Source organism: Suricata suricatta, chromosome 9, assembly GCF_006229205.1.
Source record: "Suricata suricatta isolate VVHF042 chromosome 9, meerkat_22Aug2017_6uvM2_HiC, whole genome shotgun sequence".
Lineage (NCBI taxonomy): Eukaryota > Metazoa > Chordata > Mammalia > Carnivora > Herpestidae > Suricata > Suricata suricatta.
In genome coordinates, this window is record NC_043708.1 from 102,952,517 (window position 1) to 102,980,437 (window position 27,921).

General features: G+C 47.8%; 1 protein-coding gene and 1 long non-coding RNA gene across 7 annotated transcripts in view; one reads left to right on the forward strand and one right to left on the reverse strand.

The window, feature by feature from the left end:
- The first annotated feature begins 4,579 nt into the window (after positions 1-4,579).
- The window catches only part of SLC24A1 (solute carrier family 24 member 1), a 32,488-nt gene continuing 9,146 nt past the window's right edge, over positions 4,580-27,921 (forward strand). For 2 of the 5 annotated variants that reach the window (XM_029950977.1, XM_029950979.1), the window contains exons 1-5: positions 4,580-6,478; positions 18,543-18,596; positions 19,854-19,962; positions 23,858-23,944; positions 25,009-25,104. In XM_029950977.1, coding sequence (XP_029806837.1) covers positions 4,580-6,478; positions 18,543-18,596; positions 19,854-19,962; positions 23,858-23,944; positions 25,009-25,104 — 2,245 coding nt within the window. The remainder of the gene's footprint in view (positions 6,479-18,542; positions 18,597-19,853; positions 19,963-23,857; positions 23,945-25,008; positions 25,105-27,921) is intronic. The other 3 variants (XM_029950980.1, XM_029950978.1, XM_029950976.1) reach the window with 2 other exon arrangements.
- Positions 13,380-25,974, reverse strand: LOC115301238. Of its 2 annotated transcripts, XR_003913025.1 has the most exons (6): positions 25,723-25,974; positions 24,893-25,337; positions 16,824-17,199; positions 16,084-16,231; positions 14,529-14,708; positions 13,380-14,429 (listed from the first exon to the last, which is right to left on the reverse strand). It is a non-coding gene; the product is annotated as an uncharacterized LOC115301238 (long non-coding RNA). The 2 variants fall into 2 exon arrangements; XR_003913024.1 differs by having other exon boundaries at positions 13,380-14,708.

Consider the following 27,921-nt stretch of genomic DNA (forward strand, 5'->3'; position numbering starts at 1 on the left):
GTCCGCCTCGTAGAGCCACTAACTAGTAAGAGATACAGAATGTAATCAGGGGATCACACTTAGTACACAGTACAGAGCTGTCACAGTGGAACGCATGGGGACCGGCTGCCCACCTAGCAGCCTAAGATCTCCAGAAGGAGAATAGCAACAGTACCAGACACTGTTGATATGTTTTACATATTAATTGACTTGATCTTCCCAAAAGCAGGGAGGGTCATTATCACCCTCCTTTTACAGGAGAAGAGATTGCCCAAATCCGCCTGCTGGGAGAGACAGTGCTTCCACTCTTGGTTGAGTGGCAAACTTTTCTACAGCCTGGTGAATTTCAAAATGTGCCATAATCCCACAAGAACAAGACAGAAGGAACCAGGCTCACTGCCTGCAAGTGAGCTTCAGGTTAACCACTAGAAAGGACTCCTTGGCAACCCTTAGTTATAAGTAACTAACTCATCTACAAGTAGATGAGAAAAATGGGGGCGCCTGGGTGCCTCAGTTGGTGGAGCATCTGACTCCTGATTTCTGCTCAGGTCACGATCCCAAGGTCGTGCAATCAAGCGCCATGTGGGGCTCCAGGGTGAGCGTGGAGCCTGCTTAAGAGTCTGTCCCTCTGCCCCTCTCCCCTGCTTTTGCTCGCTCTCTTTCTTTAAAAAAAAAAAAAAGTATATGAGAAAAGGAATTCCTTTTCTGGGAATTCGCTATTTTGAATTTTCTGTATGGCACAAATAACATTGTAAAAACATACAGGAACTATTCTAGAAAAAAAATCTTTTTTTTCCTCCACCTTGTGGATTCCACCTTGTAAATTGGGTTTCTTGGTTCATTGTTCCGGGCCACATGGAGACTGTGAGCCGGAGCCAGAAGAGAAGTAACTAGATCTGGTGCTGCCTGCAGCAGCCTAAAGGCAAGGATGCGGTAACCAGTAGAGGTCAGCCCCCATCTCTGTGCTTCCACAGGGGGTGAGTGCCCCTGTGTGTTTCAGCAGGGGGAGCTGGCTACCTTCTCACTCTTACAGACCACTTTGGATAAAGTAGGGCAGGGATGAAGCGGTGAGGAATTGCCTGCTTTTTCAGATGAAAATGAACAAAACTGCATGCTCTCTACAGCTCTGGGGGAGAAAGGAGCAATCAGTAAGTATCCGGCAAAGCCAGGTCAATGGTTAAAATGGCTTCCAGGCCAGTGGGTTGGGTTATAAGTTCCCATTGCTTCACCCACCCTCACTTCAGCAGCTCTGGCCGTGAACTGGAGGCACAATTCCTTGGGTATCTTGGGATGGCCCAGCTTGCTTGGGGAGATCTGTCAGCACTCTCTCCCCCAAAGGTTTCCCTCAGGCCTAGTAAAATATTTTTCATGCGCAAAATACTTTTTAAGGTAAAGTGTTTTCCCCACATTCTCTCATATTTTATTTTATTTTTAAAGTTTATTTATTTGGAGAGAGAGAGAGAGAGAGAGAGAGAGAGAGAGAGAGAATCCCAAGCAGGCTCCTTGTTGATGAGGTGCTCGAACCCATGAACTGTGAGATCATGAGAGCCTAAGTCAGACACCTAACCGACTAAGCCACCCAGGCGCCCCTCTCATATTTTTATAAAACTTTGTTTCTTAGAGCCGTTTTAGGTTCACAGTGAAGTTGAGCAGATACTCCCTCATTTTTAATTTTGATTCTCATATCCACCCTACAAACAGAAAGGTTACTACCTCCACATTTACATTGTTTAGAATCACACAGTAACAAACAGAGCCTGGTGTTAACAGAGGTCTTCTGATCTCTTAAACCCCAGGTACTTTCTCTTGGTTACCTCAGAGCGCCTTCTGAATCTTTCCAGATCTTTCCTAATGCTAAGTATGGGAACCCTGCACCATCTCTCATTCCTAGAGCTGAGAGCCAAGTTTGAGAAGTTTCCCCCTTCCCTGTTGACTACAGGGGGCCACCAGAGAGCCCATCTGATTCCCAGGTGGAAGGTCCACCCTCTCAGGGTGGCAGAGGCACTGGGACCCAGAACCTGTACAATGCCCTGATAAGCTTCTTAGAGGTGGGTATTAGCAGGGATCAGGTATTCTTCCCCTCAGATGCCCTTCACGCCTGACCCTGCCTTGAATTAGGATTCTCTAGGGGAGCTGGGGACGGGAGAATGGGGTGTGCCCTGCTGTCCAGCTTCAGACTCACTCTTTGAGACCCTGGATTCTGACAAGTTTCTAGAACTGAGAAGACATTCAGATGTCCAGGTCTGAAGGTAAATGATGTGATTAGTTAGGTAGGAGGGAGCAGCAGGGACGCCAGCTCAGCTCCGTTATACAGATGCGCGCACCAGGAAGGGAGAGGAGACCCTCCAAAGTTTCTTGTGGAGAGTCAAGCGGGCTTGCTATGGAGTTGAGCTCCCAGCAAGGGACAGGGCGGTTGCAGGGAGAGGGTGGAAAGACAGTTACAGGAATCAAGGGCAGAGAAGGAAATTCGCTTATTCTGTACTTCTCATTTTGCTTGTTCCTTTTTTGTTTTGTTTTTTAATGTTTATTTTCATGAAAGAGAGAGGAGGTGGGGAGGGGTTGTGGGCAGAGGAGCCAACGCAGGCTCTGCACTCACAGCAGCGAGCTCGACGTGGGATTCGAACTCACGAACCCGCGAGATCATGACCTGAACTGAAGTCGGACAGCTTAACCCACTGAGCCACCCAGGGGACCCTTGTTTTGGTTTTTAAGATAAATTCGTTTGTGTCGCTAATTAGGGTGGTATGCTGGAAAGAACGGGGCATGAGAAGGCTCACCTGCACCACTACTCACTAGCAGTATCTTGTTGAGAGCGTCATATCTCCTCTCTGGCGCTGTTTCTTAGTGTCTCAAACAGGAAGCTGCACCAAGCAGTGTCTGCAATTCCTTCTACCTTTAAAGTCCTAAGAGTTTATGGGTTACTCCTCTCACTTCTACTATATTACTGTATATGCAAAACCAACCATTTCTAGCTATTGTTTTGTAATAATCTGTGGACACTAGAGATTTAATATTTATTTCTTTATAAGCTGAGAATTTTATGAGAACCCTGCATGTTCTTCTTCCCTCCTGAAGAATACAAAATTAAACTTTTGTATAAAAAGAGAAAAATTAAAATTTTACATAAAATTAACCCTTATGTAGCATTTGACTCTGTGTAATGCTTTTTGTAGACCTTATGTGTTTTTACTCTCAATATTCCTGTGACATAGATATTGATTGCTATTTTTATTTCTGTTACATTTAAATTTAAAATATCATGGGGACGCCTAAGTGTCTTAGTCAGTTAAGCGTCCAACTCTTGGTTTTGGCTCAGGTCATGATATCATGGCTTTGTGAGTTCTAGCCCTATGTCAGGCTTTGAACTGACAGTGTGGAGCCTTCTTGGGATTTTCTGTCTTTCTCTCCTCTCTGCTCCTCCCCAGTCTTTCTCAAAATAAATAAATAAGCTTTTAAAAAATAAAATAAAATATAATTTAATGGCACAGGATAAAAAGGTTAAACAGTTAATCTGAACATTAGGATTTACTCAAAAGTGGGGTGCCTGGGTTAAGGGTCTGACTTTGGTTGAGGTGGTGATCTTATGGTGTGTGGGTTTGAGCCCCATGTCAGGCTCTGTGCTGACAGCTCAGAGCCTGGCGCCTGCTTTGGATTCTGTGTCTCCCTCCCTGCCTCTCCCTTACTTTCTCTCTCTCAAATAAAAATAAAAATAAAAATAAACTTAAAAAAAGGAATTACTGAAAAGTAAGACTTCCTCAGACCTCAGACCTCAGTTTCCTTTCTCCACATGTCCTTCCAGGGATCATCTTTGTATAATCAACATACACATTATCATGCTTATTTCATAGATGAGGCAGTGAGGTTTTGGCCTGTCAGGGGGGCCCAGCTGGTAAGCAGCCCAGCTGGAAATCCAGGGCTTTGACTCCATTCTCCATGTTCTTCCCACCACACCACACTGTCTGGGAACCTCTATAGTATTAGCTTTGTCCTCTCTGGTTGATATGGTGGAATTGTTTTAAGTCAGTCCAAAACCGGAAATCAAAAAATCACCAACACAGAGACTTGAGCTCCCAGCAGTGCCTTCCACTGCTGCCTATTTTTCTTAGAATCATTCCCTTCCTTCTGCCTTTGATGAGTGGGATATGTGGCCAGGGGCACCAACTACGGATGACTGAGCTCCCAGTGAGTCAGGTTTGGACTTGGTGGATACTGGCAGACCTCTTGTGGGGACCCCAAAGAGGACTAGGTAGCCCTAACACAGGAACCTGGGTTGCTGGCATGTCTACACAGAGGACCTCTAATGCTTTTCCCCAAGAGCAGGCATTTTTCTCTGGAACAGGCAGCAGGGTACTTTTGTTCCGGCAGGAACAACTGCCTCTTAGCACAAAGGCCCACTCTTCTAAATGATGGTTTGATGGGTCTCAGCTCTCCTCTTAAGGGATGAATAACCTCTCCCCCCACCACCCCGTAGGTTTGTGGATACCCCCTGGCTGGGCTTCATGGAGAATTCTTCACTGATCACCAATCTGAATCCAGAACAGAGCCCCTCTTTCCCTGGACAGAATGAGAGGTCTTCTGTAGCCAGGCATAGCTGGCCATCATGGGGAAATTGATCAGAATGGGGGCACGGGAGAGGCAGTTACTCCGGTTAAAGCGGCTTCGTTGGAGTCGCCTTCTCTTCCTGTTGGGAATGTTGATCGTCAGTTCCACCTACCAGCACCTGAGGAGCCCCCGGGCCCTCTCCTCATTGTGGGCAGCAGTCTCCTCCCAACATCCTATAAAACTGGCCAGCCGTGACCTCCCTGACAATGAGATGATGATGGTGAGCAGTGACCCTCCAAAAGCTAGCTCTGAAATGGAAGATGACACACTGGTGCCCCAAGCCACGGTGGGCAGGGGTGAAGCAACAATTGGGATAACAATGAAGAATACACACAATCCACCCAGAAGAATAGCCAATGTCACTCCAACAAAACCCAAGAATAAGTACAGCCTAACAGCAGGAGACACAGGAAGAGTGAAGGAAGACAGCACAACTACACCCAGTGGAGTATTGAGTCACTACACCCCAACATCAAACAGACCAACAGGGAAGAATTACACCCCAACACCACCACCCAGGGGAGAAATGAAGAGTTACCGCTCAACTCAAGTTGAGGGAAAGGTGAAGAAATACACCCCATCTTCACTTGGTAGAATAGTAGGCAATTATGCCCCATCCACACTCATGACAATGACAAGGACCCATGGGACCACCCCCAGAACAACAGTGAAAGATAGTGAAACTATGACAACCACCAAAATATTGGAGACCAACCCCTCTAAGAGAATGGTGGCAGAAACCACCCCAACTACAATCAAGGAAATAATTAACACCCCCATTTTCCCAATAAATGACATAGAAACAAACATCTTGACTTCTCCAAGGAGTAGGAGGGAAAAGAACACTGCAACTACTCCCAGAACAGTGGACAGTAAGAGCTCAACCAAGCCTCGGGGGTTAGTGGGAAAGAACAAGCTGACATCTTCTCCAGGAACAGTCCTAGAGCCCACCGCAGCCATCTCTGAGGAGCAAGTGATGATAAGCACCATGACAGGCAGTACCCCAACAGAAACCAAAGACTCTACTGCTACCTGGAGTGTTAGTAATCTTCTTTCCAGTACCAGTGCATTGGCCATTGGAATATCCTCAGCCACCTACTGGGGGCTGGAAAAGAAATCTTCCATAGCACCCAGGACCTCAACAACCTCTAAAGTCAGGGTACATCCAACGACCCAGGTCCATCACTGTGTGATTGTGGAGCCAGCCCCAGCTGTGCCCACTGTCCCCTCCCCTAAACTAACAACAGCCATGAACCCAGAGGCACGCAGTTCCAGTCCCTCGGCGCTGCCCCCGGGCTGGCCAGACCTTCACTCCAAGGGAGAGTACCCCGCAGACTTGTTCAGCATAGAGGAGCGGCGGCAGGGCTGGGTGCTGCTGCACATCTTTGGCATGACATATGTGTTTGTGGCCTTGGCCATCGTGTGTGATGAGTTCTTCGTCCCAGCCCTGGGTGTCATCACTGATAAGCTACAGATCTCGGATGATGTGGCAGGTGCCACCTTCATGGCTGCTGGAGGCTCTGCCCCCGAGCTCTTCACCTCCCTCATTGGCGTCTTCATCTCCCACAGCAATGTGGGCATTGGTACCATCGTGGGCTCTGCTGTGTTCAACATCCTCTTTGTCATTGGCACCTGTGCCCTCTTCTCCCGGGAGATCCTCAATCTCACCTGGTGGCCCTTATTCCGTGACGTCTCCTTTTACATCCTTGACCTGATAATGCTCATTGTCTTCTTCCTGGACAACCTCATTGCCTGGTGGGAAAGCCTGCTGCTGCTACTGGCCTATGCCTTCTATGTGTTCACCATGAAATGGAATAAGCAGCTAGAGATGTGGGTGAAAGAGCAGCTCAGCAGGAGGCCAATGGCCAAGGTCATAGCCCTAGGGGACCTCAGCAAGGTAAGGACAGAATGGCTCAAGCTTCTGCAGCCCCTTTGGGGCAGAAAAGGTGGAGAGAAGCTAGTGATGAAAGAGGAAAGTGCTGAGTCAGACCTCAAGGGATGGGTGTTATGCTTCCCTTTGCTATGCATTCAACATTTAAAGTCCTATTCTTTTCTAGGCACTATGCTGGGACCTTTGCAAGAGTGACTTTGGCTCAGTCCCCAATCACCCAGTGGTTATTATTATGATCCACCATTGGTAGGGGAAGAAACGGAGGCCTAATCAAGTCAAAACACTGTTCAAGGTCACACAGCAGATAGGCAGTGGAGCTGCGATTTGAACTTGGGCTGGTCTGACTGGGTCTTTGGAAATGACATTTGAGCTGGGCTTTGGAGAATATCCAAGGAAGATATTAGACAGGGAAAAATAATCATCTCTTCCCTGTGCATGGTGTTTAGGGTTTGTCTAGCACCTTCACTTTTACTTAATCCTGTTTGTTCACATTCCAGATGTGGAGGCGCTAGTGGCTTGGATGGTGTCTGACGGGGGAGGTTTTTGGTTTTTGTTGTGTTTTTCATATGCTGGAGAAGATGAGAGCTCCACTCCTCCGTGACAGGCTGGCCCTGCGTGCAGAGCCCTTTTTAAGAATCCTTTGCCCAAATGAGGGACCCTCCCTCTAAGTTCTTTGCATGATTCAATAACCTGGAAGATGAGTTTAGATTGGCGAAGTGATTTCTGAAAATTCCTCTCAGAGTTTTTGTTCCTTGACTCCAAAGTGAGGAACCCTAGAGAACACAGATCTTGTTTTTTTCTTGCTCTTAAACAGTGAGTTTGGGCAAAGGTTGGCTCACCATCTGCCTCTTTCAGGTGTCAGACAAACCACTGGTGCAAACATAATTTTGTGTGCAAAGAGTGGAAGGACTTGGCTACTTAAGCCAGAGAAGTTTTGATGAGTGGGCAGGATGGAGACCAAATTCAGCAACATGTCTGGGATATATATGATGCAAGGAAGAGAAAATCTACTTCCTTTAGGGTTTCCAAGATGATGTGGGGTCTAGCCAGAGCATAGAACTAAGAGTCAGGAAATCTGGGTTCTAATCTGATTCTGCCTCTAACTAACTGTGCGAACTTGGACGGGTCCTTTTTCTTCTCTGGGAGAAATGACAGGTTCCAACTAGCCACCAGAAGGTCCTGTCTGACAACTATTGTCCAAGTGAGTTCAGGTCTGGCAGGCCCCACACCGTGGTTTTTTGGTCTGGTCTGGTCAACCGAACTCCAATTGCCGTATCTGCAGATAGCTCCTGAAGGAGAAATGTCCTACTCAAGGTTATAGCCAACAGGTGTCAGAACTGGCACGAGGACCCAGGATCCTAACTTCCCCACTCAGTACCATTTCCTATCAGGCTACTGCTCCATGAAGCCAAAGGCTTAAAAAAAAAAGAAAGAAAGGGTGGCTCAGAGTGTTATATCATTTAATATGAAGAAACAGGGGCCTCCCTCCTAATGAAGTCCTCAGGGCACACCTTGCTGAGGGTGGCCGTGAGCCTGGTAGTCTCCTCTGAGAAAAGCATCTAATGCCTCGGTGTACACATCAGGCCAGACATTTTCAAAATGCCTCTGACTTGCCTCCTAGTGCTCATCAGTAATTCTATTTTTAAAAACATTTTTTAATGTTGTATTTATTTTTGAGAGAGAGAGAGAGAGAGAGAGAGAGAGAGAGAGAGAGAGAGAGTGTGTGAGTAGGGGAAGGGACAGAGAGAGAGGGAGACACAGAATCTGAAGCTGGATCCAGGCTCTAAGCTGTCAGCACAGAGCCCCACGAGGGGCTTGAATTCACAAAATGTGAGATGGTGACTTGAGCCAAAGTCAGATGGATGCCTAACTGACAGAGCCGCCCAGACTCCTCTCAGTAGTTGTGTTTTTATTTCAAGTCTACAAATTCTGAATTTTCCATTTTGCCAGGGCTAGACCATCAAAGGAAAATTTGTCAAACAAGTGAACCATAATTATGATTTCAAAGGAGAATTTGTAACCTACTTAAAGAGACTCCTCAAGGGCATTAGTAGAAGGCCTTTGCCAACCAGGGAAAGTGGTGCCGATTACAGCTCTGCTTTTATCTGTGGAAACAAATCCAGCATGAATTTCAATGAACAGTGTTATTAAAAAAAAAAAAAAACAGGTTGAATTACTGGCTATCCCTAAAAGTAAATCTATATTTATGTACAATTAAAAACCTATGGGGCGCCTGGGAGGCTCAGTTAGTTAAGCATCTGACTTCGGCTCACATCATGATCTCACAGTTCATGGGTTCAAGCCCTGCATAGGGCTCTGTGCTGACAGCTCAGAGTCTGGAACCTGCTTCGGATTCTGTGTCTCCCCCACTCTCTACCCCTTGCCTGCTTATGTTCTGTCTCTGTCTCAAAAAGAAATAAATATTTTAAAAAATTAAAAAATGTAAAAACCTAGCCTGGTGGGGTTGGCCAGTTGTGTATGTGACTCTTGGTCTTGGGGTTGTGAGTTCCAGTCCCACGCTGAGTGTAGAGAGTGTTTAAAAAAAAATCTTTAAAAAAAACAAACAAAATAAAAACCTATAGTTAGTACTTTCCAGCACTAACAATTCACTGAAAATTGGTACAAGTAACAAGAACTATAGCTATTTTGAAATGGTTTTTAAAACATCTGGATTTGGATTTCACCTCAGGTTTCTAATAGTAAAAGAGAGAGAGATACAGATAGGGATAGAAATAGAGCATTTTTTTAAAAAACTTTTTAAATGTTTATTTATTTTTGAGAGAGAGAGAGAGAGAGAGTGCAAGAGGGGCAGGGACAGAGGGTCTGTGCTGACAGCAGGGAGCCGGATGCAGCTAGAACTCATGAACGGGGAGATTGTGACCGGAGCCAAAGTTGGATGCTTCCAGAGATTGAGATAGAGTAGATAGATATATATAGAGAGAACTGTCTTTGTCTTTGCTTCTACCTTTATATCTGTGTTTGGCTGGCCAAGATCTGTGATCTGGTCAGAGGGAGAAAAATTATCCTGCCCTTCACTGATAGACTGAGGACAAGCCATTCGGTTTTGAATTCACAAAACAATTCTCTGAAAATCCAATTGTCGGTCTAGTAAACTGTGTTGGCATTTGTTGTTGCAGTTTACTCCTGTGCACTATTTGACTTTAGCATGAAAATGAACGTGACTTGCTGTCTCACTCATGTTGACATACTGACTCTTTGAGCATCATCTCGGGAAGGCAGGGATCTAGGGAAACTGGGCTTATTCAATTGGCCATGACCCAAAGTGAAGAAGTCAGAGAGAAGTGGGGCCTAACCCAACAGGGTGGTAGGAAGCCAAGGAGAGAGGTGGGGGAGGCGAGGTCACAGCCACAGGTGCTCAAGAAGTCTAAGCAGCAGAAGAGAAGTAGAGGGAAGGGTGAGCCAGCTCCTTTTGGAGAGAAACAGGAACAGGTAAGACATCTGGGCCTCCCCCGCCCCTGTTAACAGCCCGGGCGAGGTGTGGAGGGGGTGGCTACTGCATCAGGCTCCTCGTTGCCACTGAATGGGGAAAGAGTCTTGGCATCTCCCAAAGAGGCGTTCCCAGGGCAGCAGGAGATCCATAAGTATTTGGTTTCATTTCCTCAGGAAACCCTAACAGAAACTCCAGTGTAAAGGAAAGTGAGGCCCAGAGTGGATATTTAACTCAGCCAGTTTCACAACTGGTAGGTGGTTCTTACCACTGATTCCTGAATCTGTCTTCTTGGTTTTTTTTTTTTTTAAATCTTTATTTATATTTGAGAGGGATGGAGACAGAGTACAAGCTGGGGAGGGACAGGGTGAGGGGGAGACACAGAATTTGAAGCAGAGCCTGATGCGGGGCACAAACTCAAGTACTGTGAGATCACGACCTGTGCTGAAGTCAGACACTTAACTGACTGAGCCACCCAGGGGCCCCTGTATTTTTGGGTTTTAATCCAGGCTCCACTGCAGACTATCCCTGTTGCCTTGGGCAAGTCGATGCAATTCAACAAACCTTCATAATTAAGTACTTAAATGAAAAGCAGTGTGGGAAAAATACTGTGTCCCTTCCAGTAGAAGGGACAGCTGTGGCAAGAGCACCTGTAAGGGGTGGCAAGAGTAAGTGTAATTAAAAGCACTTTTATACAAAGTGCTACAAAGTCACTTTGCTTTTCAGCCAGGCTTTAGATTGCTTATCTATAAAGTGAAGGGATGAACCAGAGCAGGGGTTGGCCGACTTCTAACGAGAAGGGCCGGACAGTAAGTATTTCAGGCTTTGCAGGCCACACAGTCTCTCACAGCTACTCATGTTGCAGCATGAAAGCAGCCACAGACAATACACAAAAGCATGGAACCGGCCACATGGTGTTTTACCAATTGCAACATACTTGCACGTGTTTTTCTACCTGAACAACTTGGAGACAAAATCAGAGAATGATTCATTTTCTTTTTAATTTTTTTTCATGTTTATTTATTTTTGAGAGAGAGAGAGAGAGAGAGAGTGTGTGTGTGTGTGTGTGTGTGTGTGTGACAGAGTGCTGTGCTGACAGCTGGGGGACTAACGGGGGCTCACAGAGCTCACAGAGTGTGAGCACAGGAGGGGCAGAGAGAGGAGACACAGAATCCGAAGCAGGCTCCAGGCTCTGAGCTGTCAGCACAGAGCCTGACAAGGGGCTCAAACTCACAAACTGTGAGATCATGACCTGAGCCGAAGTTGGACACTTAACTGACTGAGCCACCCAGGCTCCCACAAAGCTATTTTAGACAACATCGTCAAACTGGCATGTCTTGGTTTGGGATGCCTTTTATAACCTCTATTATCAACATAGGCTAACTTAGTTTGCTCTGAAACTTTATACCTGAGTAGAAAGTATACACCTTTCCATGTATTTGTTCTGGCCTGACTTGATAAATATCTGACTGGCCTTGACCATGCATAGTCACAGAAAGTCAACAAATAGCAAAGCGGTTGCACTAGCCTAGCCTAAGAAGCTTTATCTCTCTATGGTTGAAGCACCACTAGCCTTTCTTTATAGAGAGAGCTCCCAGCTTAGCTAGAAAGCACCAGCCATTTGCTAGATGCTAATTGGTAATATGGCTGCCAGAGGTGAAAAGGAATCCAAGGGAGTGGAGGGGAACAAACCTATTTTGGCTCCCTTTGGGTCTCTATCCACATCACGCCCTCAAAAGTACTTCACAATGTGAAACTCTGGAGAAAAGTCTGTCACTCTTTCCTAAATGCATTGGGCCTGTTGTTGTTGTGTTTTGTTTTCCTGGCAAAGTTTTGAAATTAAACCAACCAATATGACTCTCAAGGAGGCAAACCAGGTACCTCTTAAAGAGCCAGTTCTCCCCTTTCTTGTGAGGGTTGACATTTATTCCAAGGGCTTCTATCAGTGGCTTATATGGCTACCTGTCGTCTGTGGAGACAGGGGAGTAGGGGGATCTAGACAGGAAGTCCTGAGGACAGGAAAGCCTCTGCGGACCCCACCTGTGCTAGGCTGCAGGGAATCTATTCAGGATCCTAGCCTGAGCTGAGGAGTTTCCTCCTTCCTTCTTTCCCTTCTTCTTTCCTTCCTTCTTTGCTTCCTTTTTTCTTTCCTTCCAACCTTCCTTAGCATTCACCCATTTTTATTTCTATTTGCTTATTTAATTTTTAAATGCTTATTAAAAAAATTTTTTTTAATGTTTATTTATTTTTGGTAGACAGAGAGAACACAAGCAGGAGAGGAGAGAGAGGGAGACACAGAATCCAAAGCAGGCTCCAGGCTCTGAGCTGTCAGCACAGAGCCCGATGCTGGGCTCAAACCCACAGATCATGGGATCATGACCTGAGCTGAAGTCAGACGCTTAACCAACTGGCCACCCAGGCGCCCCAATGTTTACTTATTTTTCAGAGAGAGAGAGAAAGGGAGGGGCAGAGAGACAGGGAGACACAGAATCCGAAGCAGGCTTTAGTCCCCCAGCTGTCAGCACAGAGCCTGACACAAAGCTCGAACCCATGAACTGTGAGACCATGACTTGAGCTGAAGTTGGATGCTTAACTGACTGAACCACCCAGGCGCCCCATTTTTATTTATTTTTTGAAATAGGCTGCACACCCATCGTGGGGCGTGAACTCACAATGTTGAGATCAAAATTTGCACGCTCTACTGAGTGAGCCAGCCAGGAGCCCCAGGGTTCCCTCCTTCAACTCCTTGAATAGTTAGCTTCTCCCCAGTTGTCAGAAAGAGATGGTATGAGTAGAATTCTCAATTTTAAGGCTACTTTTCATCATAAAATTTTTTTTAGTGTTCACCTGCTAGTCACTGTTGACAGACGACAAAATTAATGTGTAAGAAACAAATCTGAACAGAAAAACTCAGGCACCTGATCATGCCTGGTCTAATAGTTTGTTGTTTCCATGGATGCATGTGTGCTTACAGTTGAGATTTTACATGCACTCATCCAACACAGTAATATTTTCTCATACCGAAAAGAATAGGATTAAATATAAGGTTAGGTATACGTGGTGTTCTCCAAGTACCAGCATGGTTTCCTGATGCTCTACCACCTGAATAACTTGGAAATAGAACACTAACTTTATTTAGTGTTGGGGAGAGGGAATATGGATGATAGACAAGTACAAACAAGATAATTTCAGGGGTGCCTGGGCGGCTCAGTCAGGTGAGCATCTGACTCTTGGTTTCAGCTCAGGTCATGATCTCATGGTTTGTGAGTTTGAGCCCCGCATTGGGCTCTGTACTGGCAATGTGGTGCCTGCTTGAGATTCCCTCGCCCCCACCCCCATCTCTCAAAATAAATAAAGGTAAAAAAAAGATAATTTTAGAGTATGACAAGTGCTGTGACTGTGCATGTGATAGAGAGTGACTGTAGGTAGTGGGCCCCCTTTATCGAGGATGATGAGCAGCAGAAGTCTCTTGGAGGGAGAGAACTGCAGAATGAGAAGGGAACTCCCCACCCAGCCCCCCATGCTCCAGGGGGAAGAATTCTGGAAGATGAAACAGCGTTTGCAAAGGGTCAGAAAGAGCTTGATGCATGGGAATAAAGAATTGGAGGCCAGTGTGGCCAGGGAGTCAGGGGAGAGTGGGGCAAGATAATGGTGGAGAGGAGGGGGGAGCTGCTTTCCACAAGGCCCCGTGGGTCAGACATGGGGCTTGGATTTTAATTGAAGCTCAGGAGGGAATGAAGAGTGACTAGGAGCCATATTTAAAAAGTCACTCCTAAGTGCTGTGCCAAGAATGAACTGAAGATATGTGAGGGCAAAAGCGGGGGTCCAGCATGTCTATCTTTGAGGGTCATTTTGCAGACAGAATTGTCTGGACTGGTGATGAAGTGGAGGTAGTTGGTGTGAGAGTGAGGCAGCAGAAGAAGCCAAGGATGCAAGGACGCAGCCAGGTTTTTGGCTGAGCAGCAGGGCAGATGGTGGTACAGGAAAGGGCAGACTCGGGGAAGAAGAGGTTTAGGGAGACTTAAGAGTTTCCACTCAGAAATGGCGAGTTCGGGCACCCAGGTCGCCTCTGGGTTTAGGATGCTTGGGAGACAGTTGCCCAAATGGGCCTGAAGCTCACGATCAAAGACTGAGCTAGAAACAGAAATTTGTGAGCCACTGACAAATGTGTGGTAATGAAAACTGAGAGCTGGCTGTTGCTCCTGGGGTGGGGGTGGGGGGCTGGCACTGGACTGTGCCCTAAAGAACTCCAGTGATCTTTCGTTCTGCAAACATTCATTGAATCTCTTTGTATGAAGCCTGTGTAGGGTCTGGAGTTACAATGAGAATAAAGGCACCGTCCTTGATGAGCGCAGCCTAGCAGAGTGGAGTTGATTCAGGTGGGGCCTGATACTCTTTAAGAAAAAGAATACAAAACCATTGGTACAAAATCAAATACAAAGCCTTGGAAAGGGTTTGTGTTGGAGACACAGGCCCCGGAACTCAGGTTTCATCAGCTCCATGGTGAATCTGCCTCAGTGGGGAAGACCGATAAAGTTGATAGTTACTATAATGGTATGGGAAAGCGCCGAGGGGCTTAGTACTGCAGGGAGTAGACATTCAACTGACCAGAGAGTCAGGGGAGGCTTCCTCCGGGAGGTGATGTCTGGCAGAATCTTGAAGGACAAGCAGGGGGTGGCTGACAGAAGTCCAGAGGTCGGGACTTTCTGCTGCACTCTCCAGTATGGTGACCACTTGCTACATGTAGCTACCGAGCTCTTGAAACAGGGATGGTCCAACTGAGATATGCTGTAAGTATGAAATATACACGGGGCTTCAAAGACTTGGTATGATAAAAAAAAAGGGGGAGGGAGTGTATAAAATAGCTCAATGAAATTTTTATATTAATTACATGTTGAATTATAATACTTTTAATATATTGGGTTAAAGAATATTATTAAAATTAATTCCACTAGTTTCTTTTGCTTTAAAAAAATGTGGCTGTGAAAATAATTACATTTGCATGTGTGACTTGCATTCTATTTCTATTGGACAGTGCTGGACTGGAGGTAAGCAGGAGGCTGATATGTGCTCAGCTAAGGAGTCTGGACTCCCTCGTGAGGACAGTAAGCCCCCAGGATGTGGGGGAGGGACATGATTTGTACTTTGTTCAAAAAATCACTCTGGCTGAGGGTTGGAGAATGAGCTGCAAGAGGAACAGATGGGGAGTCAGAGGCTTGCAGGACTGTAGGCAGGAAGAGTGGAGAGATGAGGCCGAATTTGAGGACTGGGTGGAGCTCGGTCTGACAGCTAATTGGACCTGGGCTGTGAAGCAGAGGGAGACTCTGGGTTTCCAGCCTAGACAAATGAGTGGATCAGGCTCAGGAAAGATCTAGAGTGAAGAGTCCCCTGTTAGAGTCTAATCTCAGGGAAAGCAGGACACAGACCAGGGACTCGGTAAATATTTGTTAAATGAATGTTAAACAAAAAACAAAAAACAGAAAAACAAGAAACTAAAATTTATGGTTCAGAAAATATGTCATGGATGGTCTAGAAGGGGAGAGGTCAGTGATTAACTGCTACATCAATGGGAGATAGAAACTGGAAGTCAGGAGGGGGAGCCCCCTGTGCACCATATTTGCCAGCCCAGGTTCCCATGAATGGCTGCAAGGGGTCCTACTGCACTGCCTAGCCTCAGCAAGATGCCATGCAGGTGCTGGGAGCTTTGGCTGACACGGAGACATCCTTTTTGATTTCCTCAGCCCCTTTGTTAGTTTTCATGAGGAGAAGGGGAAGGTGGGGTGAAGAGGCTGAAGAAAGAGGAGGGGCACTGAGTTGGTGTGAGAGGTGGTGTGAAATGTGTTTGTACTAAGGGCATATTCTGAACGCTCCCACGTGCTGGACTGGTACCCATAAGTGGACTCATCGTCCACATCTAAAAGTAGGCAATAATTCATGTCCATTTACCTAAAATGTCAATAATTTGAAACAGAGCCACTTAGGGGATAGAGATTTTACCTCATTACCTTGGGAAAAGAAATGTTAGTAAACAGTAACGACAACATACTTGCAATGGAGATCAGGAGATCAGAGTTCTGACACTGTCTCTGTGAGTGTGCACAAGCCCCAGACTCTTTCTGTGTCTCAGTTTTCTCATCTATCAAAAAACAGTAATAGCACTAACCTTGTCCATGTCACGGAGTTGGTGGCACTGGATGAGAAAGTGGGTGTGAAACGCGTCAGAAGGTTAGAAGTACATGCTGAGAGGAGAAGAATTCGGGTGTGTGCAGAGGATGACGAGCTCCTAGGGAAGTATTTTGGCTTGAATAAATCTGAAAAGCAGAAAAATATGAGGCATGTAGCAAGAGTCCATTTCTCCTGCCCCTCTGAGGACAGAACTAGCTACCCCAAAGTGCAGCCTGGCTTCTCAGTTTGTCACCTCCAAAAACTCACTGGGTGTGGGTTGGACATGATAAACAGTGAGATGCCTGGGCCAGCGGGGGTTGAGGCTATAGTCTCCAGTATCCCAGTGAGCTTACTAAGTTTCAGGGGCTCTGTTCAGGAAGTCTAGAGTGCTCCCTTCATATGCAGATTGGTTAGTTCTGCTCTATTTCATTCACTTGCATATTCATTTGTTCATCCATCTGTTTATTCATTCAACAGTGTATATCCAGTATTCAGGCCTCCCCCATCCTTCAAAGCTTACTCAAATTCTACTTACTTAAAAGTTTATTTAAATGTTTATTTATTTTTTGAGAGAGAGAGAGAGAGAGAGAGAGGCACAGAATTTGAAGCAGGCTCCAGGCTCTAAGCTGTCAGCACAAAGCCTGACAGGGGGTTCGAACTCACAAACTGTGAGATCATGACCTGAGCCGGAAGTCACCCAACTGACTGAGCCACCCAAACACCCTAAATTCAACTTACTTTTTGAAGCCTCTTTGTTCCTTCCACCACCGCACCTTTATCTGAGCTTCTCATTTCTTCACTTTATCTTAGCCAAAAGGCCGAGAAGTGATTGACTTTCTCATTTCTTGTACCATATTCTGCTTTCTATCTGGAGATAAAATTGGTCCTGATTCCTTTCTGTTCCAGGCAGTGTTTTCTTTATTTTCTGAGCTGAAGCACAGACGAGAGCATACGGTGCAAGTCCAGTCCTAATTCTGGCCATGGAGGCCTGCAGTGGGGAGATGAGGACAATTCCTGGGGGCAGCGATCCTGCCACCTGAAGATAGCCCTGGAAGCCACTTAGGAGTAGCTACTCATTCAGCTCAACTTCAGTGAGCACCTCCTGTGTACCAGCCTCGGGGGACAGAGAGGACGATATCATAAGTTCAAGAAAATATGGAGTCAAGCTGGGTAGACAACTCACATACAGCAAAAGTTAAAAAATAATTCTTTTAGAGGCACCTGGGTGGCTCAGTCAGTTAAGCGTCTGATTTCAGCCCAGGTCATGATCTCGCTGTTTATGAGGTGGGGCCCTGCATCGGGCTCTGTGCTGACAGCTCAGAGCCTGGAGCCTGCTTCAGATTCTGTGTCTCCCTTTCTTTCTGACCCTTCGGCTCTTGCACTCTCTCTTTTTGTCAGAAATAAATAAACATTAAAAAATTTTTTAATGATTCTTTTAAAAGTTCAAAAGCATTATAAAGCAATCGATGTAAAGTGGAAAGCTAGTAGTCCAGACAATAGGTACTATGGGTTTAATGATTCTTCACCTTGGGTTTTTCTAGGGCGGCCTCATTTCCCAGCTGACTGCTTACAGCTTCCCCAGGACACTAGCACTTCTTTGATCACTGAGCCAGAATTTGGTAACCCAAAATGTGCTTACTGATGTTACACAGTTTTTAAGGACAGAGGTATTGCAGTGAGCTGTTAGTAAGGGTCGGAGTGGAAGGGGCCATTCAGGAAAGCTTTCCAGAAGTATTCACTGTGAATTTTCTGAAAAAACTGCAGACATGGAGGAATGGATGAGGCATTTTAAGCAGAGTGAAAGGGCGTGAACAGGGAGCAGGAGTTAGAAGGGGTTGGGTATAGTTATGGGATGATTCATTCATGCAGTCATTCAACAAATATTTATTAAACTTTGCTAAGTGCTCAAGAATATTTTCATGCTGAGCACACAGTGGTGAATGAAAGAGACCATCTACCTTCAAGAAGCTAGTGGGGCAGTTGATTTATTTGTATGTTTATTAAATACAAAAATAGATTGAGGAAAGCGCTATGAAGGAGAAGAACAGGAGTGTATAAAAGAGAAGTAGACAGCACCTTAGCCTTCCAGAGAAAGGTGACAGGTAAATGCGGGCCTGAAACATAGGGAGTGAGGGAGAGAGAGTTCCAAACATGGGAGGAGGGACCCTGTGATGAGGATGTCGCAGTGGGTAAAGATGGTATATTTGAGGGACTGAGAGACGGTTGGTGGTACTGGGCTGTCGTGAGTGGACACATTTGGAAAAACTGTGGGGGCTGAAGCCAGACTGTGAAAGACCGGGCTGGGGTTTGCACATGTGAAAACATGTTCTGAGACCAGGTTCTCTCTGGGTGTGTTTCTGTATTTCCCAAACTGAGGGTTTCCTGGAGAGGGAGGGGAGTAGGGAGAGAGAGCAAGGGTCTCTCCAAACATCTCGTAACTCGTGTCCCTGTTTGCAGACAGGCAATGGGACAGTTGCCGAGGATGAGCTTCAGGAAAACAAGAAGCTAAAGGTGGGTGCCATGTGGAGTCTGCCCAGTGGGGGCGCTGCAGGGTCTCACAGGCCCTGTGGCCCTCATGTTGAGGGTGCTGGGAAGCCCCAAGGAGTGCTGTCAGGGTGAGTCAGCAAAGGAGCCAGCTCCTTTGCCAGAGGGACTGTCACTTCCCAGGTGGCTTTGGACGAAGTGCTTCTTTGGGAGCTGAGTCCAGAACATCACTGCTCGCTCTACCACTAGCTTGCTGTGTGAGCTTTTGCATCTTTGAAATGACTGTTTGCACTAGATGAGCTCAAGCCCGCGAAGTCCAATTACCTGTGGCTTTGGAATGCCCTGGAAATAAGAGAAACATAGGAGAGGCACTGGGGGCAGGGGAGTCAGGCTTCTGAAAAACTGTATCTTGGCTGCTTTTGGCCTATGGGATATTTGGAGAGAATTATGGGAACCTCAGAAGGGAATCCCCAGAGCTGTTGTGAAGGATTGTGTTACCACAGCCACTAGATGGCAGACGAGTTCAGGTCTAGAGGGATGGGGGTGGGGTGGAGAGAGTGGGGGAGGGAAGGAGGGACTGAGCCAGGGCAGGTCAGTCTTTGGATGTTCCCTTGTAAATCACATGATATTTCTATGTGGGTCACACCTGGGTATCTGCATGTACAGATGCGTGTACGTGTGCACCTATGAAGGTCTCTTGAGCACCTGTGAGTGGAAAAAAAGGACTGATCTGGGAACCAGAAGACGAGTGCTCATTTTGATACTTTCATTTACTCCCCACATGACCTTGGATAAGTCACTTGGCCTCGTTGTGTTTCCATGTCCTTTTCTGTAGAAGGGGGTCACAGCCTTGCTTACCTGGGGGTAGGGCAATGATAAAGCACGGTGACGCTTTGTGGACTGTGAAAGGCTGTGGCCACGCACAAGGAGTCCATCTGTACAATGTGTGGGTGAGTGGGTGTTTCTATGACAGCGTATTTTCAGGGAAGGACAAACCCTTAGTAATGTGTTATGTTTAGACACATTGTCTGCTCCTTGTTGAGACTTTGGGGAATTATTCGGTATGTAGAATTAGCCAGTCATGGCAGAGTGAGGGGAGGCCGAGAAAGAAAGCAGAGTGTAACTTTCCTCACAGAGGGGAAGGGAGACGGGAGGCCAAGAGAAGGCTCCAGTGCTTTGTTCTGACCTCTATGGGAGGGAGGCAGGGTTAGTGAGGCCCTCGTGTGGCTCTTCCCCTGGCTTGGGCAGGGGCCCACTGAGGCTGTGTGGCTCTCCCCTGCTCAGCTCCCAGCAGTGCTGACTCGAGGGAGCAGCTCCAACTCTCTGCACAACAGCACCATCCGCAGCACCATCTACTGGCTCATGATTCACAGCCTGGACCCTCTGGGAGAAGGTAAGCAAGGCCTCCCTGGACCTGCACGGTCCCTTGTACATTCCCTCCCTCCTGCAGCTGGACAAAATCTGGGACATACAAAACTAGGAGGCAGTGGGTAGGATGAGGGCAGAGCGGAGAATGGAGGGGAATGGGTGGTGAAGTCAACTGTGTGGGACACAGGGTAGAGAGAAGACATGGGGTTCAACAGGAGAGGGCCCCAAGGAGCTAAGGTCCTTAGGTGTCCATATCCCATGGCTTCCCTGTCTGTGTGTCCCCTCCTGTAAAAGGATTCGCTTGGAGTTAGTGAGGCCATGAGTGCCATTGTGCCCTGCTCTGGTCTATGTCAGGGCTGTCCTCAGTGACTTCCCTGTGAAGCCCACTGCCCACGAGTCATCTCCAGTGTCCCACAGAATCTTCAGCTAGGCAGCTTGGCCCAGGCTGACTGGCCAGGGCCACTTCTGCAGGTACTTCCTGTAGGGCCCCATAGCCCAGAAGCTTTGAGTAGTACCTCCCTTTGCTCTTTGTTTAGCTCAAGTCCTAGGGAAACTGCTACCCACCTTCCTAGCCAGGAACCCCAAAGGAGTGGCCAGGACCACTTCTGGAGGGGGGTAAGGATCTAAAGTAAAGTGGGGCCTGATGTCCAACTTGACAAATGATGGGGGTAGCTGAGATTCTCACCATGCATCTCATCAAGTCCTGCCTTCTGGTCCCGTTCCCCAGAGAACTGTTCTTAAAATGCTTCTCAGGCCCCTAAAGGGCACCCTCAGGTATACTCCTCCTCTCCTCGGGCCCTTCCATTTCTGGGGCTCTGGTGCAAAACTAGGAACCCAGGTTGGCCTGTGGGCAGAAGCCAAGTGATCAGAGTATAGTTGGGAGGGAGGACTGAGGGCTGAGCTGACTATGACACTGGAGACTGGCCCATGAGCTTCGGGAAGCACCCTCACTAACCTTTCTGGTTCAGGCACAAATTTAATGGGGACCACAGCGGGTGGAGAGGTTGGGAGGGGGCTCAGAATTTCCTCAGACCTTGAAATATTCCTTTCAGATACAGTATTGGGTTTTGGGTATTTAAAAGGCTATTGTACTGGAAAAAGCAGAGACAAAGGGTCTCAGGAGGTGATGAAACCTTCCTTAGGAAATCCTCAGGGTAAGCTAGGCAGACACTGAGAGAAGCTATCCCCAAGTGTCAACTCCAGAAAGACAGTGCCCCTCGAGTTTTGAGAGTGGAGTTTGCAGTATCCAGTAGCCTGTGGGTGATCATGCAGGGGGCACAACTGGCCTGGGGCAGTGAAGGAAGCTGTGTCTCTGGGTTATGCTTGGCCAATCCTTGCAGAATCACCAATTCTAGCAAAGTCCTAAAGGGGCCACTTCCATGACCCCCAGCCTACCAACAGCTGACCTACTTGTCGTAACAGGATTATGGGATGGCCAGTCCAGGCAGAGGTCAGAGGAGATTGATACTAAGTAGGAGATGATCCGGCCACGCTGAGAGCAGTGAGGCTGTGTGAGAAAGCAAGTACTGGGGGAGCCAGCGACAGTCATCCCTGGGAAGACAAGCAAGCTTGGTACGTGGTGTGTACTTGGGGCAGGCATGGAGGCGTGGAAAGGCCCTCGTGGTGGGTGACTGCTGATACACTCAGGGACAAAGTCCTGCTCAGAGAAGCCAACCCTGATTCTACACCCCCAGCCCCCATCCAGGAGGGGCTGGGACCTTGCGGAGCTGTGACGAAGGCCTTTGTTTCCAAGACTTTCCAGATCCATGCTTGTGTTTCCATATGCTGTTTCCAAATGACTGTCCATTTCCCACCCTTTGCAGGTGTTCTAACTCTTCCCACAGAGCTGATGTGTGGTCTGAACTCTCACCCAGCCTGAGAAGGGGCTTTTCTTCTCCAGGATCCTATGCCTTTTATGGTGATTTCACTTGGATGTGTGTATATGCAGGAGAGAGAGGGAGAGAGAGACAGAAAGAGGCTCTGCAGCTGACCTGCTTTCCTCAGTGGCATGGGAACTGGGAGGTTAGGGTATGTGATGCGGGGTGAGAAGGAGACAGGGGACTTGGTTTTCTTGCCAGCCCCTCCAGCCAACAGTTGGTAGATATTCTCAGCAGCAGGACTGGAACCAGGGGAAGTCTCTCTTTGGGTAACAACTCTGTGTTGTTCAACAGGAGACAGCAGTGCTTCATCCATGCCAAGGGGGGCATTAGAGGTGTGTGGGTGAAGGAGGCAGTGGAGGGCCCGAGTCCTGACATCTCAGCTCTGACGAGCACCTGCTGGGTTGGCCCACTAGGACACTTCAGAGTCATGCCAGAGTGGTGGGCCTGCAGGATGGAGCCTATTGCTAGATGCAGCCATGGTGAAACCATCTTGGAGAGTTTAGTTGACAGGCTGAATGGAGGAAATTCCAGACCTGTTTATGTTTCCTGCCCATCCTGGACCCAGGCAGAGTTTGGTCCCAGAAGGTCCCACATTGTACCTTCTCAGCCTGTCTGTCACAAACTAGAGGACTGTCAGGGTCCCTTCTAACTCAAACCCTTGGAATGCGGGGCCACCACAGAGATGCATCCTGGGGGGAACAGCTGCTCTCCACTGCTCACTTCGTCCTTATTGTAGCTGATGCTTATACTGTGCTTTTTAGGTACCAGGCACTGATTCCAGCACATCCATGTATAAATTTATTTATTCCATTAACAACTCTGTAAGATTTTGTAGATGAAGAATCTGAGGGACAGAGAGGTGAAGGAATCACTGACCCAGGTCCCTGACTGTTAAGTGGCAGAATTAGGATTCAAGCCCGGGCTATCTGGTCCAGAATCTCAGCTAACATAGCAATATCTAATTGTAGCATTAAAGCATTTTTATTTATCTTTGTCTCATGGACCCCCCCACATCAGTGCTCTCAGTGTATCATGATGTTGCCTTTTTAGAGGAGGACACTGAGGCTTAGAGACGGTACACAGGGTTCCCAGGGTCACCCAGCGCTCACAGGGGACAACCAGCCTGGACTCCAGAATAGATTCCATGGTGCCACCTTGTCTTACCGCTTGTGCCATTGTCCTTACCCTCCCATGTTACACAGCTGTGATGACCCTCATGAGCCCCTGCACCTGTCTCTGTGCCTCCCACTTTGAATTATGCATGTAAAGCACTTTGCATGTTGCCTGGAGGTTCATCACATTGAAAAAGATTGCTCTCCCCATTTTTCTTGCCTGGAAATCAGAGCAGCACTATTCTGTCCACAGTGCTCTGTGGGCCTCTGGCAAATCCTGTCTGAACACAGGGAACTGAAAGGAGGCTCCTGGTACCTGGGGTCAAAAAGGGTGTGGCAGGCAGCTTGGTGGTAGGTTATTTCCCCTTTCTGATGGAGAAGGAGTCTCATGAACATGGTCACCATTAGTGTTCCTGGTGCTATAGCAGAGCTTTTGGTAAATTCACAGAAAGCAAGCTACAAAGGACCTCACAGACAGTCCAGCCCAACAATGGCAAAAATATCTCTTCGCCATTTTTTGTTTATCCCTTGCTCATTGCAGATATCACCAATCAATCATGTTGAAACCTCCACCAACCTTGAATTAGAATCCTCCTCAATCCAGCACTCAAACCAACCATCACTTGAGCTCATAAAGGAAATAAATCCTCTTTGTTGCCTCTGAGTCCAGCCATGTCATTTTACCAGAAAGGAAATGGGGTCAGAGCGGGGATGTAACTTGCTTAAGGTCACAGCCAGTTGGTAACGGTTCAGGGAATTTAAGGCGAAAGCTTGGGAGTGGGCGGCAGGAACAAGTCAAGTAGGGCCTGAATTCAGACCTTGACTCCCAGGCCAGCCTCTTCCCACCCACTTCAGCTGCTCTGGCTGCTTGGTCACCAGCCTAACTGAAGGGCCCCAGGTAAGATGTGTTCCCCTTTTTCATTTGCAGCCAGTTCCACCAAGGACAAGGAGGAGGAGAGCTTGAATCAGGAGACCAAAGCCAAGCCTCATGCTAATGCAGAAAACAAACCAGAAGGTGAGAGGATGGCAAAACTGGTGGGTTTCCTTGTGCCACCTTCTTCCCTCCTGTTGGCCAGGGGCTGAGGCGTGCCTCTTGGCCTGTCTGGGCCGTCAGCTGGAGTTCCTGGTGCTGCCCTGCACACTGCCCCGCTCTGGCCTCCTCCTTCCGGTGTGCTCCCTTTCTGAGTGGGCTGCTGGCCTGAGGAAGGCCCTGGATACCTCCCTTCACACTCTCCTCTGATGGGCCAGGCCAGGCCAAGGGATTATTGAAGGCCTGCTTCTTTTTCACTAAATTCCATCCCAAGTGAGACTCCATGGGCCTCTGTTTCTTCCTGTCACTTCTACACAAGGACAGCGCTCTTAGGGATTGGTCTGAGACCAGCAATCCCAGGAGGGAAGGACACCAAGGGTCTGGTGATGCAGAAGTCCAGCGTCCATGGAGGGAATGAGGAAGCTAGTGTCCCGTGGGTGCTGCACAGTACACCGGGCCTGCCCCATGCACCCAGCGACCTTTGGAGGGTGGGAGAGTGGCAGCCATTTTTTCCATACAATAGACAAGGAAACCCAGGCTGAGAGTCAACGGACTCGTCCGAAGAAGTGAGAGGGTGTGCTCCTAACCCGGCTCTCTAGGCTTTCTGAGTCTCCCTTCCCTGCCATCCTATTTCAAAGCTTCCAAACTGCTGTGCTGCCTTTGAAATCATCAGGATCCTCTCTGTGTAGGTGGTAGGGGGAAGAGTCAGACACTGAGGGCTGGGGCTTTGCCCTCTCTTTGGTCCAAGTTGCCCAAGCTGTTTATAGGATTCCTGGCCCCACTGGTTGGGATGGAAATGTTTGTGAATACAGGGGGAGCATGGATGGCCACCCCCCGGCTGTCCTGTCTGCAGCTGCCTCTGCGGACAGGGCAACAATAATTCCTATCACACCATGTTACTTTTCCTATTAATGAGAAATTCCCCAAACTTACTGAGACTCTGAGGTGGACGTGTCCAGTTGTCCTGTAGCCCCCTCACACTGGTTTCTGCCAGCTGTCCTCAGAAACTGGCACACTCTTCTGACCTTTTCCATGTCTTTTCTTCAAAGAGGAGGAGTCAGCCACGCTTCCTGTGGTCACGGTCACACCAGCCCCTGCTCCAGATGTCAAGGGAGATCAGGAGGAAGATCCTGGCAGTCAGGTAGGCACAAGCCTCTTTCCAGGTGGAGGGGATTGAAGAGGCCCAGGGAAGGACTTGCTGACCCAAAGGCCTTCCTTCTTGAAGGTCTGAAGTGCTGCTTGAGGTTCATCCCTTTGAAGTAAGCAGGGCCCTTTCTCTGAAGATCAAATAATATCTCATGGGGCCAGTTAATTCACCGTTAACACCTTGGTGTGAGCGTGATGATGTATATGAGAATGTGCTGCCGAGGGTCACGTGCTGGGAGAACATAAGGAATCACTGTTAGGGGGTCGGTCAGAAACGAGGGGGCAGTAAGACCAGGCAGCTCGAAGGTAGCAGGAGGGCTGCTGATACTGCCTTGGGGCGCCCTGAGCTTTGTCTACAGGGCTTGCCGCTGCCTTTCCAGCCACACGGCCTCTTCTTCCACCCACTCCAGTTACACTGGGCTCCTTGGCTCCATGCTTTTCTGCCTCCAGCCCTGGGTTCCCTCCCCCTCATGCACCCCTACCCTGCATGTATCCCCTCACCCCCCTCTCCAGGCCTCGGTAAATGCCTCCATTGCCATCAAGCTTTTCTGACCCCTTCCACCCCCATCTGACGAATAAATGCCCGTTGTGCCTTGTCCCTGTCTCAGGACTCTTACCTCTGCCTTCCCCGCACTCCACTGAGAAGTCTCTCTTCATTCTGCTAGTTGCTGAGGTTCCTGAGGCAAGAGGCACTCCTGAGTTGTCTGTCTCTCCCACAAAGAGAAATGCAAGCCTGGCACACAAAGCTGTGCTCCGGAAGGGCTGAGATGACAGTCAGTGAGAGTGTGGGGCCTCCCTCGGGCCAGCAGACTACTCAGAAAGGGAGTTAAGACAGTGACAGACTTGCATTTAGTTTGCAAGTTCCATCCTTGTTTGTTTTTTCTGTTTGACACTGGGAAACAGTCAATTATGTCTCATCCTTAAGCCAGCAACTTTGGGTTTAGTGTCTAAGACCTCTTGATGGTATCCTGAGTGTCCCGAGTAGACCCACTATAGCCAGCTCAAGTCAAAAGGATTAAGAGGAGACAGAGATCTTTGGGCATCCAGGGCCAGAAGGGAAGGTCCATTTCACAAAGAACTGCACCTAGGTCTGAACAGGCAGCTGTGACCCTGGTGACTTCTCACTGTCTGTCTTGCGGTCCCTTATGTCCCCTTCCCCCTGTGCAGACTTTTTATACCCAATTTTTATTTATTTATTTTGAGGAAGAGAGAGAGTATGAGTGGGGGAGGGGCAGAGAGCAAGGAAGAGAAAGAATCCCAAGCTGGCTCGGAGCCTGAAGTGGGGCTCTGACTCATGAATCATGAAATCACGGCCTAAGCTGAAGTTGGTTGCTTAACCGACTGAGCCACCCAGGTGGTGGCTGAAAAGCACCTCATTTGCTTTCTTATTAGCACACATAGCACCACTCTATCCCCAGTCCATAAGGGGATCAACTGATGACTGGCTCCCAGTCCTAGAAGAGAGAGAATCTGTTCAAATCAGGTCACAGGTCAGGGATCTAGCCTGTGTCTAAGCTGTGACAGGGAGTCCTGGGGTGCTCTGACTCCAACACAGAAGGAGGGAGCCACCCATTCAGAGGGTGTTAGGGGTAACAGTTCTCAGAGAAAAGGGTGCAGGCTGGGCAGACACTCCCACACCTATGGATTTAAATGACTTGTCATCTCCAGGAAGCCTTTTCTCCTGATGGGGGCGGGGGAGGAAGGAAAGGAATTAGACTAAAACCTCTCATTGTTTACAACTGGGGTTTACAACTCTGGTTGCATAGAATAATTTGGGGAACTTTTAAAGATGCACTCCCAACCATTCAGTTAGAGTATCTGGGGTGGGCATGAATGTTTTTGAAGCCTCCCGTGATCTGAAAACGCAGTGGAGTTGAGAATCTCTGAGCATCCACTGGGGTTGGCTGTGTGAACTTTGTTACAGATGACATACTCTTTGAGCACACAGGTCAAGACCTCTATGAGGTCACTTGCTCAAGGGACTGGCCGGGCATATTGCCACAGGTTAATTGGGTGCTTAATCAGAGGACATTCAGAATCAATGCCTTTTAGCGTGCATGGAGTCACAGCATTTGGTTCTCAAACACTGGTCTCCAAATGTACCTATCAGGAGCACTTGGGAGCATGTTAAAATAGATCCTTGGCTTCTAATCACAGAGATTCTAATTTAGTTGGTCCAGGTGGAGCCAGGACATCTGGGCTTCTTTTATTTTATTAACTTGTTGTGAACATTGGTATTTCTACTAAGCTCCCCAACTGAGAACCAAAGATCTCATTCAGCCCTGGCAATTGCAAAGCAGGGTGGCTTGGTGGTTAAGAGGCCAAGAGATGGACTATCCATATGACAAATCCCAACTTTATCACTTACACACTGGGGACCACTGTGTGGACCATGGGCAGGTTATTTAGCTACACTGTGCCCTGGTGTCTCCATCTGTCAGATGGGTTTCTATCTATATCATAACTTAATTGACTCATGAAACACAGTTAAGTGTTAGCTATTATTACTTAAACCACTTAGCATAGTGTCTGACACATAAAACTCCTCAGTAAATAGGTATTACCATCATAGTTTTATATATATAAGGCGATATAACAATTTAAGAGTTTTAGTAGACTCAGCAATGTAACCACCAAAAGATATGTAATATTAGGCAACATTAATGGGAGTAGGTATCTAAGAGAGGGAGGTGATAATCCTATTCCATTCTGTGGGTCCCATCCTGTTCTGTGTGGTGTTGTGTTTCAGCTTTAAAAGCTTCCTCATGGGGGTATAATCTAACGAGAATGAGTTCAGCAAGGTGGGGAGGAGGCTC